Genomic DNA, 12,119 nt, shown 5'->3' with positions numbered 1-12,119 from the left:
AAATGGTCCAGCAGACCCAGTTCTCACTACCCCTCCCCCAGGGCCACCTCCCCTTGAGCGACATGACCCCTGGTGGCCGGGAGAGCTGGGGTGCTGTGGGTGGACACTGGGGCGGGGAGGTGGGGTGCACCTCTCCCAACACATCCCTGCTCTGTCTTCCCAAGGGAGTCCTATGACCCCAACTTCCTGGGTCACAAGGCCACCAACGACCTGTTCGTGACTTACCCGTATAATGAGCTGGGCTGTCCCCGCCTTGTCTACTTCAACGCCCCATGGAAGCCGGTGGTGGAACTGTGAGGCCCCCTGCCTTGGGCCCTGTACCCCCCCCCCCCCAGCCTCCCTCCTGACCCCCATGCACATGGCCCCTCCCGCCCTCCCCCCCAGCTTCGCCCGAGGCCCGGCGTGGGCAGGGCTGGTGTGGGGCATTTCCCTGTCCATGGTCTCCTGGGTGCTTTCCTCTGCTCAGATGAAGGGGGGGGGGCAGTCCTCCAAGGTTGGGGAACCTTTCTGATCCCATTTTTCCTTTAGGACACTTCAGTGCCGGTCCCCAAATACAGCCACCTATAGATGCTTAGAGCTGTGACGTCAGGACTTAGAGGCTCTCTTCTCCCCAGCCCCCACGCCCCCAGGCGTGATGCTCACATGAACCTAGGTGGCTGGCAGGTTCTGCAGGACGAATAGGAGTGTGTGTGTCAGGCAGGCTTGGTGGTGAGAGGAAGTGTAAACACAAGACACCTACAGCCAGGCATGGCGACACCCGCCTGTCACCCAGCCTCAGGAAGCCGGCTTGCCTTCAAGCAACCAGTCCCCCCATACACACACAGCACACGTGTACATGCACACCACTGCAGTCCCCACACAGCAGGGCAAGGGAGAGGGGGCATGGAACCCCAGGTGCGGTCTGTGGCGACCTCTGCCACCTGACTCTCCCCAAGCCCCCCGGCTCCCGCACCCAGACGCCCCTGCCCCTTCCGTGCAATGGTGGTGTTGAGTGGCAGCCAAGGACCTGCCTCTTCCCAGGCAGCACTGGGGGTTATTCAGGAAATAGTGACGGCAAAGCAGATGCTGAGCCAGCACCGGTGGCTCACGCCTGTTATCCTAGCTAACTCAGGAGGCTGAGATCTCAGGATGGCCGTTCAAAGCCAGCCCGGGCAGGAAAGTCTGTGAGATTCTTGTTTCCCATGAACCACCAGACAAACAGAAGCAGGGCTAGCCTTGGGTTGAGCATTACCACTCTGAGCCACAGCGCCACTTACGATAGAGTTCAAGGACAGTGCTGAAGCCCCGAGTTCAAACCCCGGACCAACCAAACCAAACCAAAACAGATGCTGCAGTCTTTTTTTTTTTCTCTCTCTGTCATGGGGCCTGAACTCTGGGCCTGGGCACTGTCCCTCAGCTCTTCAGCTCAAGGCTAGCGCTCTACCACTTGAGCCACAGCGCCACTTCCAGCTTTTTTTCTTTTTTGCTTATGTGGTGCTGAGGAATCGAACCCAGGGCCTCATGCATGCAAGGCAAGCGCTCTACCACCGAGCCACCTTCCCAGCCTGGGTCTCAGGTTCTTGCTTGAGGCCAGCCTCCTTCCACCCTTCTACCTAGCTCTGTCCCCTGAGTAGCTGAGCTTACAGACACAGGCCACCCTCCCTAACTTATTGTTTGAGGTAGGGTCTTTATAACTCTTTGCCCAGGCTGGCTTCAAATGGCAGTCTCCCTCACCTGGCCAATGGAGCAGCCTCGCCCGTTGGGTGTCCCTGTCACACTGGGTGTCCCCTGGGTGGTCTCCCCTGCGTGGGGGGGTGGCACCCCGCAGGCTGGGCACCCAGGGCCTCCTTGCCGCACGGCAGGTGGCAGGGAGACGAGCTGCAGGAGGTGGTGACGGCGGAGTACGTGCTCCTGGAGGTGAACGGGCTCTTCACCTACTCCTACTCGCTGACGGCAGGCACCGCCCTGTGCCACACGCAGCCGCAGAACTGGACCACCATCAAGCAGGACTCCACCACCTGGAACCGAGAGGTGAGAGGCCCCGGGGCCCCAACTTGGGGAAAGAGGAGAGATCTTGGGTGCTGTCCCTGAGCTGCTTTTTTTTTTTTTTTTTTTTTTTCTGTTGGTTATGGGGCTTGAACTCTGGGCCTGGGCGCTGTCCCTCAGCTCTTCAGCTCAAGGCGAGCGCTCTACCACTTGAGCTACAGCGCCATTTCTGGTTTTCTGGTGGTTTATTGGAGATAAGGGTCTCGTGGACTTTCCTGCCCAGGCTGGCTTTGAACTGCGATCCTCAGATCTCAGCCTCCTGAGTAGCTAGAGTGACAGGTGGGAGCCAACTGGAGCGGGGCTCTATCTTGGCTTTTTACACAATCACCAGCCACACTGGGTCAGCTCCCTCAGAAAGGGTCCCATGTTCACCAACCCTCCTACTCTGAAATGTCAGCATGGCGACCCTCCTCCACACATGCCCTGGGGGCCTTGGGAGAGAGCAAGGTTCAGCGTCAAGCATGGGCGCACAGGCGATCTGACAAACCTGAGCAAACCTGCCGAGGGCACCCGAGGAGGAGGCCCGATGGAGGCTGGAAAGCCACCCTTGGGTCTCCCCCACACAGGCGGGGGGCTGGCCCAACCCCGCCAGCCCAGGGCCCATCCAGGGGCTGTGTAGCCAGCCAGGCCTGGGCAGGGCCGGACCCAGCTTTGTTCCTCCCCCCAGAACTACGTCAGCTGCTGGGAGCCCAGCGAAAACCCACCTCTGCTGTGGCCTGATGTGCCCTATCAGGTCCTGGGTGGCCCCACCAGCAACGAGATCATTTTCGACCAACGGAACGGCATCTACATCTTCTACCTGTCCATTGTGGACCCCCACTACAGGTGAGCCTCCCATCCGTACCTGGGCTCCCCACCCATCCCCTGCAGCACTCCTACCAGTCCTGGGTAAAGCTGCCTAGCCTAGGCAGTGCTGGAGGGTGACTTTTTGTTTTGTTTTGTTTTGTTTTGTGGGTCATGGGGCTTGAACTTGACCTGGGCGCTGTCCCTGAGCTCTTCAGCTCAAGGAGACCACTCTACCACTTGAGCCACAGCGCCACTTCCAGTTTTCTGAGTGGTTTATGGGAGATAAGAGTCTCAGAGACTTTCCTTCCTAGGCTGGCTTTGAACCCCGATCCTCAGATCTCCGCCTTTTTGGAGTATCTGAGATTACAAAGTCTGACCTGGTCCCTGTTGGCCTTTCGTGCAGCTACTGCCACCTGTACACCACGTTCAGCATCTATGTGTACGGGGCCTACCCGCTGCCCGAGGTGCCGCCCGAGATCACCATCTTCCTGCTGGTGATCGGCATGCTGCTGTGCCTGTGGCTGGCCTACATCATCCCCAAGCTGCCGAACACACAGTGCGGCCTCTCCATCAAAAACTTCTGGAGGTGGCTGGGCACCAAGGTCTGGGCGTTCTGCAGCTGCTCCTGGTTGAGGAGTTTACTGAGGAGGATGTGGGCACGCATGACGCAGGCAGACAGGCCCCCTGAAGCCAGCCCGAGCCCCGCAACGCCTGACCAGGACCCTGTCTCAAAATAAATGCTTCAGTGACCAAGTGGGGACACTGTATGTGTAGTTTTCAGCAATCTCCCATTTTCTCTCTCTTTCGTGGGTCTTGAACTCTGGGCCTGGGCGCTGTCCCCCAGCTCTTCAGCTCAAGGTGGGCATTCTACCACTTGAACCGCAGCGCCACTTCTGGTATTATGGTGGTTCATTAGAGAGAAGAGTCTCATGGACTTTCCTTCCCCGGGCTGGCTTTGAACTGTGATCCTCAGATCTCAGCCTCCTCAGTAGCTAGGATGACAGGCGTGAGCCACTGGCACCCAGCAAGTATGGGGTTATCTGTGATGCTTTCAAAATGGCTCCCCCCAGACACCCCAAATTCCTGCAGAGGTGTGGCTTCCTGGAGAGGCCCTAGAGCTGTGGGAGATGGGGGAACTGCTTTGAGTGGCCTCAGGCCTTCCCACCCCTCTCTGTGCAGCTAAAATTCGCACCATCAGAGTTGGGGTACCCGTCCGGCAGACGCGGGGACCTACCCCTGCCTGGCTGTGGGAATCAGACACGGCGGGGCGAGGCACCCCGACCCGCACCGCCCCTATGCGGCCACCAAGGGGACACGACGGAGTGGAGCGTAACATGCGGTTTAATGCGGGGACAGCTCCCGGGGTCGGCCCGGGCCGCGCGGGGCGGTGCCGGCCGCGGCCCCGGCCTGCTTGGCCTTGCTGCCGGCCTTGCCCTTCTTGGAGGCGGAGGCGGCCTTCTTCTTGCCGGCGCAGGAGCCGGCGGCGCGCGGGGCCGGGGCGGGGGCCGGGGCCGGGGCGGCCGGGGCGGGGGGCGCGGGCCGGGGCGCGGGCGCCGGCGGCGGCGGCGGCTCCTCGTCCAGCGCCTTGAAGTTGAAGAAGTAGTCCACGTGGGACACGGCGTCGAGGATCTCGGGCACGCTGTAGTCGAAGGACAGCAGCTCGTCGGGCAGGTGCAGCGAGCGGATGTCGCTGCTGGAGTCGTCGCCGCCGCCGCCGCTGTCGGGCGCGGGCCCCGCAGGCCCCGGCGCGGGCCCCGCGTGGGGCTGGGCGGCGCTGGCGGGCTCGGCGCGGCCCGGCAGGCAGTCGAACAGCCTCATGGCGTCCTCCAGCAGCACCTGGTCCGGCAGCGCCAGGGCCCGGGCCGCCTCGGGGGCCGCGGCCTCGCCGCCGGCTGCCAGCGCCGCGGCCGCCTCCTCGGCCTGCGCCCCCGCGGCCTCGCCGGGCGCTGGCGGGCCCGGCCCGGCGCGGCCCCCGGCCTGGTGGGGCTCCTTGGCGGGCGCGGGCGCGGGGTCCGTGGGCTCCGGGGACCACGGGGCTGGCTGGGGCCCCGGGGCGTGGCCGGCGCCCTTGGCGGCGCCGTAGGGCGCGGGCGGCGGCGCCCCCTCGGCCGGCGGGGCCGGGCCCGGCTTCCCCTCCTTCGGGGCTGGCAGCGGTGCCAGGCCCTCCTTGAGGAGCTCCACAAAGCCAGGGGTCCCCCCGTCGCCCACAAAGCCCAGGGCCCCCGGCCCCTCCGGGGGGAAGTAGGGCAGGACGTACTGCAGCCCCCCGGGCCCCGGCTGGTAGTGGGGGTCCGGCGGGGGTGGGCCTGGAGTCTTGAGGTAAGATTGGGGCTCCAGTAGGTAGCCATTAGGCACGGCGGGACCCCCAGCCACTGCCAACCGGTACAGGGGCGCTTGGCCAAAATCGGGGGTGGCCCACTCGATCCGGTAGATGCGGGGGTCGAAGAAACAGCCGCAGGGCGCCATCTGGAAGCCTGTGGGGGTGGCGGGGAGGGCTGCTGAGCCCCAATGTCCTCAGCACCCCGGCCTGTGCACCTGGGCTCCCATGGCCACTCTGGGGCCAGGCCTTGTCTTTGGGGTGCCTTTGGGGAGACCGGCTATCTCTGCAAGGCACTTGGGGGAACAGTAGCCCTGAGCCTTGCCCTCAGGGACGGGGCCCTAGGGCCCCCAGCCCAGGCAGGATGGGGGTGCCGTACCTGCAGGGGGCCCTGGAAACACGTCCTTCTCTGGGTTTGGGGGCTGACACGGCAGGTTGGAAGAAGCTGCAGACAAAGGAGCCAGCAGGTGGGGTGCTGAGCCCCCCAGGCTCGGCCCTGCATGACTCCCCCGCCTGCCACACCCCTTCTTACCCACAGCAGGCAGAGGCTCAGGCTGGGCCCCCAGCGCCTCTGTGCTGCTCAGGCCCCGGGAGCTGAAGCCCTCCTGAGGAGCAGCAGGAGGGTAGAAGGGTTTGGGGCGCTGCATGGGGGGCAGCGCTGGCCCCCGCAGGCCTGGGGGCGGCAGGTGGGAGCAGAGACGGCCCACCTAGAGACCGGGCAGAGTCCTGCTGGGTTCTGTTTCCCCGTTGCTCTGGGCAGCGGGTTCCAGAGCTGGGCCAGCCGCTCGTGGGGTTCCGGGGTGGGGGGTGGGCAGGAGACCAAGGGGGCCAGGGCCAGCAGGGTGTTCCAACAGCTCACAGGCTGCCACCTCCAGGGAGGGCACTGGGCTCCACAGCCCCACCACCCCAGTCCCCACAGCCCTGGGGGTGTCCCGGGGTGACAGGGAGGGTGGGCTGTGGTGACCAGTGAGTCACACTTGCTCCAGAAGGATCCCAGAGGGCCCAGGAGTTGAAGGCGTCACAGTGAGACCACAAGAAAGGCCACAATTAAAAGAATAGAATTTATTGTCCCCTGCGTGGTCCGTGGAGGCGCGGGCGGCTATTTGTAGGCGTTGGCCTTGTGCTTCGGCAAGAAGACGAAGTTGGGCGGCACGGGGCCCAGCAGCATCTCGCTGTGGGAGAGCACGCAGGGGTCAGGCTGGGACTCCACGCCCCGCCCCGCCCTGTCCCTTCCAGTCCTGTCCCCCCCCCCCCCCCCCCCCCCCCCCCGTCGGGTCCATACCTGATGCGGATCCAGTCGGCCGCCTGCTGGCTGGCCATGAGGGTCTCCAGGTAATCACGGCCCATATAGTAGGGTGGCCGCTCGTTGATCTTTTGGGGGAGCCGCTCCAGCAGGCCCACGGGCACATACCTGCGAGGGACTGTGTGAGGCTGCCGCCACCCACGTCCACCCCCGCTGCCCGCCACCCGTTGACCTGGCCCATGCCCCACCTGCACAGGAAGGACAGCCACTCGAGCAGGAAGCGGCGTGTCTTCTCCACGCCCTGCGTGTCTGAGCCCCAGTGCTCCAGGCCGTAGTGTGTGAAGTCCCGCAGGATGTCCAGGCGCTCAGACGACGAGATGTCCCAGTGCCGCTGCTCCTTGATCTCCGTGAACAGCCAGGGCTTCAGCAGGGCGCCACTGTGGGACAGGGGGCGGCTGGGACCGAGTGCCACGCCACCAGGCTGGGGCGGAGGCGCGGGGCCCCCTCAAAGCAGAGAGACATCTTTTGGTCTGGGGTTTGTTGAGACCCCGTCGTGGTATGCCACAAGGCAGAACTCACGATCCTCAGCCTTGGTCACATCTGGGGCCAGGGCATGAAGCCAAGGTGCCAACCACCTCCCTCCCCCTCCCCGGGGCCCTGAGCTCAGGCCACCCGGCTCACCGGGCGATCATGATCCCCGCAACGCCAGTCTCCATGGCGCGGTTGGCATCCTCGTAGGACAAGATGTCACCATTTCCTGAAGGGACAGAGATGGGGTCACAGGAATGGCAGGCACGGGGCCCAGCTTTGTGAACATCCCTGGAGCGACAAAGCGGGGGCTTCAGGGGACACTTACCAAACAGGGGCATGGGGCTGGCCACCTTGGCGCACTGCTCGATGTACTGCCAGTCGGCCAGCTTGGTGTAGCGCTGCTCCCGCGAGCGGCCATGGAGCTGGGGGTGAAGCGGTGCGGCGGGGACGGAAGCAAAGACAGAGGCGCAGAGAGAGGGGGGCCAGGAGGGACGGGCTGAGAGGGGACAGGCAGGAGGGAGGGCGGGGAGGGAGGGCGGGGACAGGCGGGGAGCAGTGGCAGGAGAGATGCTGTTAGGAAGGGCGGCCGGACACCCCCTCCCGCGCCCATGGGCCCGGCGGCCGCACCCCAAGCCCCACCGTGACCAGCGAGACGCCCCAGTCCCGCATCTCGGGCAGCAGCGAGTGCGCCAGGCTCACGCGCTCCTGGACGCCGGTGCGGATCTTCACGGTGAGCGGCACGTCTAGCACCTGCGGGACACAGGGGTGCGTGGCAGAGCTGGTGGGGGTGGGGGCGGGGAGAGGGGCGAGGGCGGCGTGGCTACCTGGTTCATGCCTCGGACAATCTGCTGGAACTTGGCCGAGCGGTTCATGAGCGCGCACCCGCCACCCTGGGGAGACAGAGCGTGGTGGGCCCCCCACAATCTCACACACACCCCCAACACCAGCGGGATGGGAAACTGAGTCTTTGCTACCTTCTTGTACACAAGGTCAATGGGGCAGCCCACGTTGATGTCCACGAAGTCCACGTCCACGGTGCGGCTCAGGAGCTCGGCGCATTTGGTCATGGTGTCGGGGAAGGCGCCCTCCACCTGCGGCAGGGGCACTAGGTGGGCATGGTGACCGCAGGCCCACCCTCACAGCCCACGAGGGAGACAGACAGACAAGATGCAGGGGGCCCCGCTCTCGGGATGGTTGCTGACCTGCACCCCAAAGATGTCCTCGCACGCGTGGCGCTTGAGCAGGGCCCACTCGGACATCTGGCCCTGCAGCAGGTTAGTGCACACAGCCATCTCCCCGCACGTCACGTCGGCCCCGAAGCGCTTGCACACACGCCGGAAGGGCAGGTTCCCACACTGGGCGGGACAGGACATGTGGGCTCCAAGGCTGCCCGGGGCCCGGGCCCCACCCCCACCCGCAGCCGGGTCCTACCGTGGTGAGTGGAGCCAGGTACAGCTTGCCGCTGATGTTGAGCTGCAGGAGAAGGAAAGCGTGAGGCCCAGCCGAGCCCCCCAGGGCTTCCCCGCCCCGGCCCTGCCTTCAGCTGTGCTAAGCCAACCCCTCATCACGATCCCCTACACAGCAGAGCTTCTGTTTAAGCATCAAAACACCAATCCCAATGCCCCTAGCTGGTCAGTCAGGGAAGCCGGAGAGGTGAACCCCACAGAGAGCCTATACCTGCTTCTTCTCACAGGGACGCAGTCGGATGATATCCTCGTCCGTCAAGGGCCCACAGGTCCGCTCCGGGCTGCTGGGGGGGGTGCCAGCCCCCAGCCCCGCAGGGTCTGGCTGAGTGTCACAGCTGTTGTTCTCTGGGGCGCTGGTGGCCGAGGTGATGGGGGGGGCAGGGGCAGGAGGGGGTTCCTGGCTGAGCTGCAGCAAGGCCTGCTCAGCACGCTCAAAGCTGACCTTGCGCTTGCGCAGCTGCTGCTGCAGGGCCTTGTCCAGGCCATTGCGCACGCGCTGGGCGTACACGGTGCATGCCACGCCCTCCTCACGCACCAGGTTCTGGCCCTCAGGCCCCAGGTGCGCACCTGCAAAGCGACAGGTCACGCCGTAGGGGCAGCGGCCAAAGGTCTCAAAGAGCACACAGCGGGGACCCAGGTCGGCTGGCTTGGTCTCCAGGTAGCGGGCCACGTCATGCAGGAAGCGACAGCGGTCACCATAAGAGCAGTGAGCAGCTGGGTCCTGGGGGGTGAGGGGGGGAAGGAGACACATAAGGGAGCTAAGTGGAAAGTCCACACCCCTTTCCCAACCACGTGTCCCGAGAGAGCTACTCAGTGACCTCACTGTGCCCTCAAAGAGGGGACGACAGCAATATGGGTGTCCTTGGTGATAAACCTGTCAAAAGTGCATTTAAGGGTTGGGAGAGTATGGCTCAGTGCTTGAGCGCCTAGGCTCACAGGACCAGCAACAAAACCAAAACCAAAACAAAAGACATTTTGGCCTGAAGCAGAGGATCACTTTTTTTTTTTCTTTTTGGATCCGGTCTAGGGCCTGAACTCTGGGCCTGGGCGCTGTCCCTCAGCTCTTCAGCTCAAGGCTAGCGCTCTACCACTTGAGCCACAGCGCCACTTCCGGTTTTTTTCTTTTTGCTTATGTGGTGCAGAAGAATCGAACCCAGGGCCTCAGGCATGCAAGGCAAGCGCTCTACCACTGAGCCACCTTCCCAGCTCCCTGAGGCTCACTGTTGTATCCCCAGCTACCCACACACAGGAACCGGGAGGAGATGCGAGGAGGACAGCCCAGGCAAAAGGTGAACAAGACTCCATCTCAACCAATAAGCTTGGTGTGGCTGTACATGCCTGACATCCCAGCTATGTGAAAATGTAAATAGGGAGATTACAGTCCAGGCTGGCTTGGGCAAAAAAAATGAGATTAAAAACAAAACAAAAAGGGCTGGGAATGTGGCTAATTAATGGTAGAGTGCTTGCCTAGCATGCACAAAGTCTTGTATTTGACTTCTCAGCACCACATAAACAAAAAAAGCTGGAAATAATGCTGTGGGTCAAGTTATAGAGTGCTAGCCTTAAGCAGAAAAAGCCCAGGCCCTGAGTTCAAGTCCTAGGACTGGCAAAAATAAATAAAACATAACAAAAAGGGCTAAAGCATGGTTGAAGCGTTAGTGTGTTTGTGTAGCAAACTCAAGGCGCTGCTCTAAAATCCTAGAAAGTCTAAAAAATAAAAATAAAAAAGCACTTAAGGGTTGGGAATGTGGCTTAGTGGTAGAGTGCTTGCCTAGCACGCCTGAAGCCCTGGGTTTGATTTCTCAGTCCCAGATAAACAGAGAAAGCCAGAAGTGGTGCAGTGGCTCATGGGGTAGAGTGCTAGCCTTGAGCAAAAAGAACTCAGGGGAGGACAGTGCCCAGGCCCTGAGCACCTAACATACCTACTCCCTGCCCCCGCCACACCCAGCATCCTAGCAATGTGTACAGTGCTGTATGGGGAACTTGTCTTCACTGTCATGATCTCTGAGACTCAGCAGCACATGAGCACTGCTCCCCAGCATAACATCATTGAAGCTGGGTGGGCTGGCACATGCCGCTAATCCCAGTTCTGGGGAAACTAAGGCAGGAGGACCACAAGTTCCAGGCCAGCCTGGGTTACCCAGAGAAACTCTGTCTGGAAAACAAACAAAAACTCCCACAAAACCCACACTATCATACTGCATTTTACCCTTGTCTCTATAGCCTGGAGTCCAGCTATTGCAGGCTGAACACCCACAAGCCACAGGGTATGGGTACTTGTTGTTTAACAGAGAAAGTCACAAAGATGGAGTGCAGACAGAGAGCCAGGCTGCAGGTGCCCTGCGCTGTGCCACAGGTCAATGCTCACCTGGATGAGGGCTGGGCAGAATCGGTCTTTGTCGTACTGAGTGGGCTTCACGTGGGGCCGGGCCTTGTTCTGGCCCCGGGCTCTCTTCTGGGACTCGGCGGTGGACTCCGCCTGCCCATCCTCCAGTCGGATCTTCTTGGCCTCTGGCTCTGCCAGGTCGCTGCCGTCCTCATGGTCTCCTGACTCCTTCTCCTGCCCTTTGGCTTCCAGATATCCGTGGAACTCTTCCTTGGTGGTCCGGTATCTGCCAGCAGAGAGTGAACAGGAGGATGGAGGGGGTTTGTTCAGGGAGACCTTCTTCAGAGCACCAGAGAAAGGAGACTGGGGACCGCTGGCTCTGCTCTGCTCGGCCCGAGAACACTAGAAAGCCAGGGGGGAAGTTCTGTTTCGTCCCTGGACCGCTCTTTCTCCCCTCACTCCTGCCTACGAGAGTTAACAGACATTGGCGAGCCCCGCCCGCGAGAGGGCAGGGAGAACTACAAAGCCCAACACGCCCCGCGCGGCACACGCTGAAAACGCCGCTGCCCGCCAGTAGGTACAACGGAAGGTGCGCATGCGCGCGGCCGGTCCCGCGCAGGGACTACGGTGTCCGGCATACCCCACGCGCGTCGCCCCACACAGCGCCCCCGCCCCCCGGCGTGCGCGCGACCATCCCTCGTGCGTGTGACAGCCGCCAACGTGCACCGCCTCCGCGGCGGCCGCGGGGCGCCCCGCGGGCCAGGGCACGGCGGGGCCTGAGGGGCCGCGGGCGGCGCCGCGCGGGCCGCGGCCACACCTCCCGGCATGCCCCACGGCAGCCGCGCTACGGAGGCCGGGGAGCCCACGCCAGGCCCCCCACCCCACCCCCACCCCCTGCTTGCGCGGGCGACTCACTGAGCTTTAATGGGCGCCACTCCCCGTTCCGACGCGCTGACTCCCGAATCGCCGTCGCCACCGCTGTCTGTCAGGGCCTCCGCCGCTCCCTCCGCCATCGAAGCGCTTCACGCCGGCTCTGTAGTGTGGCAGCAAGGCCTTCCGGGTCGCGTGTGGAGTCCCAGGCTGTACGGAAGGAGTGCGCATGCCCAAATTGCTCCAATGGACGATACGGGAGGGCGTGACGTCAGTAGGCGGGGACTGAGGGGGCGGGGCATCGTGTTGTATTTAAGCTCGAGAGGGACCGGAAGTGCCCTAGCATCCTCTGGGGGCTCGCCAACCAGTGACCTGTGAGCTGTAACTGTCCCATAAAAATGTTCTGTCTTTCCTGCTGGGAGGTCTTAAAAAGCGTAAATCCCGCGGTGGGGGAGCCCTGGGGGTCCCTGTGGTTCACTGGAACCTGTTCTCCATTTTATAGTAGCTGCAAGGTTCCAGAGGCAAAGTCATGCTGGGATGGGAACTCTGCTGAGG

The 12,119-nt window shown here is 62.9% G+C and overlaps 3 protein-coding genes across 4 annotated transcripts in view; 1 reads left to right on the top strand and 2 right to left on the bottom strand.

Moving 5' to 3' along the window:
• Positions 1-4,144, top strand: part of Catsperd (cation channel sperm associated auxiliary subunit delta) — a 42,785-nt gene extending 38,641 nt beyond the window's left edge. The window contains exons 19-23 of the mRNA XM_042697027.1: positions 165-293; positions 1,842-2,010; positions 2,693-2,850; positions 3,215-3,413; positions 4,010-4,144. Coding sequence (XP_042552961.1) covers positions 165-293; positions 1,842-2,010; positions 2,693-2,850; positions 3,215-3,413; positions 4,010-4,144 — 790 coding nt within the window. The remainder of the gene's footprint in view (positions 1-164; positions 294-1,841; positions 2,011-2,692; positions 2,851-3,214; positions 3,414-4,009) is intronic.
• Positions 4,145-4,152: 8 nt separating this feature from the next.
• Prr22 (proline rich 22) lies at positions 4,153-5,775 on the bottom strand. The gene is made up of 3 exons (XM_042697026.1): positions 5,661-5,775; positions 5,508-5,573; positions 4,153-5,285 (listed from the first exon to the last, which is right to left on the bottom strand). The coding sequence occupies exons 1-3, from the start codon at positions 5,773-5,775 to the stop codon at positions 4,153-4,155; spliced, it is 1,314 nt and encodes a 437-aa protein (XP_042552960.1).
• Positions 5,776-6,175: 400 nt separating this feature from the next.
• Positions 6,176-11,780, bottom strand: Dus3l (dihydrouridine synthase 3 like). Of its 2 annotated transcripts, XM_042697260.1 has the most exons (13): positions 11,610-11,780; positions 10,737-10,980; positions 8,580-9,089; positions 8,334-8,375; positions 8,105-8,257; positions 7,877-7,993; positions 7,727-7,792; positions 7,542-7,652; positions 7,228-7,324; positions 7,053-7,128; positions 6,620-6,808; positions 6,411-6,539; positions 6,176-6,300 (listed from the first exon to the last, which is right to left on the bottom strand). In XM_042697260.1, the coding sequence occupies exons 1-13, from the start codon at positions 11,705-11,707 to the stop codon at positions 6,228-6,230; spliced, it is 1,905 nt and encodes a 634-aa protein (XP_042553194.1). In that variant the 5' UTR covers positions 11,708-11,780; the 3' UTR covers positions 6,176-6,227. The 2 variants fall into 2 exon arrangements, with proteins under 2 accessions (XP_042553194.1, XP_042553195.1); XM_042697261.1 differs by lacking the exons at positions 6,176-6,300; positions 6,411-6,539 and having other exon boundaries at positions 6,716-6,808; positions 7,228-7,398.
• Between the last annotated feature and the right edge of the window lie 339 nt (positions 11,781-12,119).

This window comes from Dipodomys spectabilis, unplaced genomic scaffold (assembly GCF_019054845.1).
Source record: "Dipodomys spectabilis isolate Male_0828 unplaced genomic scaffold, ASM1905484v1 ptg000215l, whole genome shotgun sequence".
Classification (NCBI taxonomy): Eukaryota; Metazoa; Chordata; class Mammalia; order Rodentia; family Heteromyidae; genus Dipodomys; species Dipodomys spectabilis.
This window is presented reverse-complemented; position numbering and strand designations above follow the sequence as displayed.

Bases quoted from the DNA above. Each gene is read 5' to 3' on its own strand.
- Dus3l (XM_042697260.1), bottom strand. From the start codon at position 11,707: ATGGCGGAGGGAGCGGCGGAGGCCCTGACAGACAGCGGTGGCGACGGC. The intron at 7,653-7,726 runs GTAGCCACGCCG...TGTGTCCCGCAG, and splicing joins TTGTCCGAGGCATGAACCAG to GTGCTAGACGTGCCGCTCAC. The intron at 7,325-7,541 runs GTGGGGCTTGGG...CTTCACCCCCAG, and splicing joins GGGGCGTCTCGCTGGTCACG to CTCCATGGCCGCTCGCGGGA.
- Prr22 (XM_042697026.1), bottom strand. From the start codon at position 5,775: ATGCAGCGCCCCAAACCCTTCTACCCTCCTGCTGCTCCTCAGGAGGGC. The intron at 5,574-5,660 runs GTAAGAAGGGGT...CTTTGTCTGCAG, and splicing joins TGAGCCTCTGCCTGCTGTGG to CTTCTTCCAACCTGCCGTGT. The intron at 5,286-5,507 runs GTACGGCACCCC...CCACCCCCACAG, and splicing joins GTTTCCAGGGCCCCCTGCAG to GCTTCCAGATGGCGCCCTGC.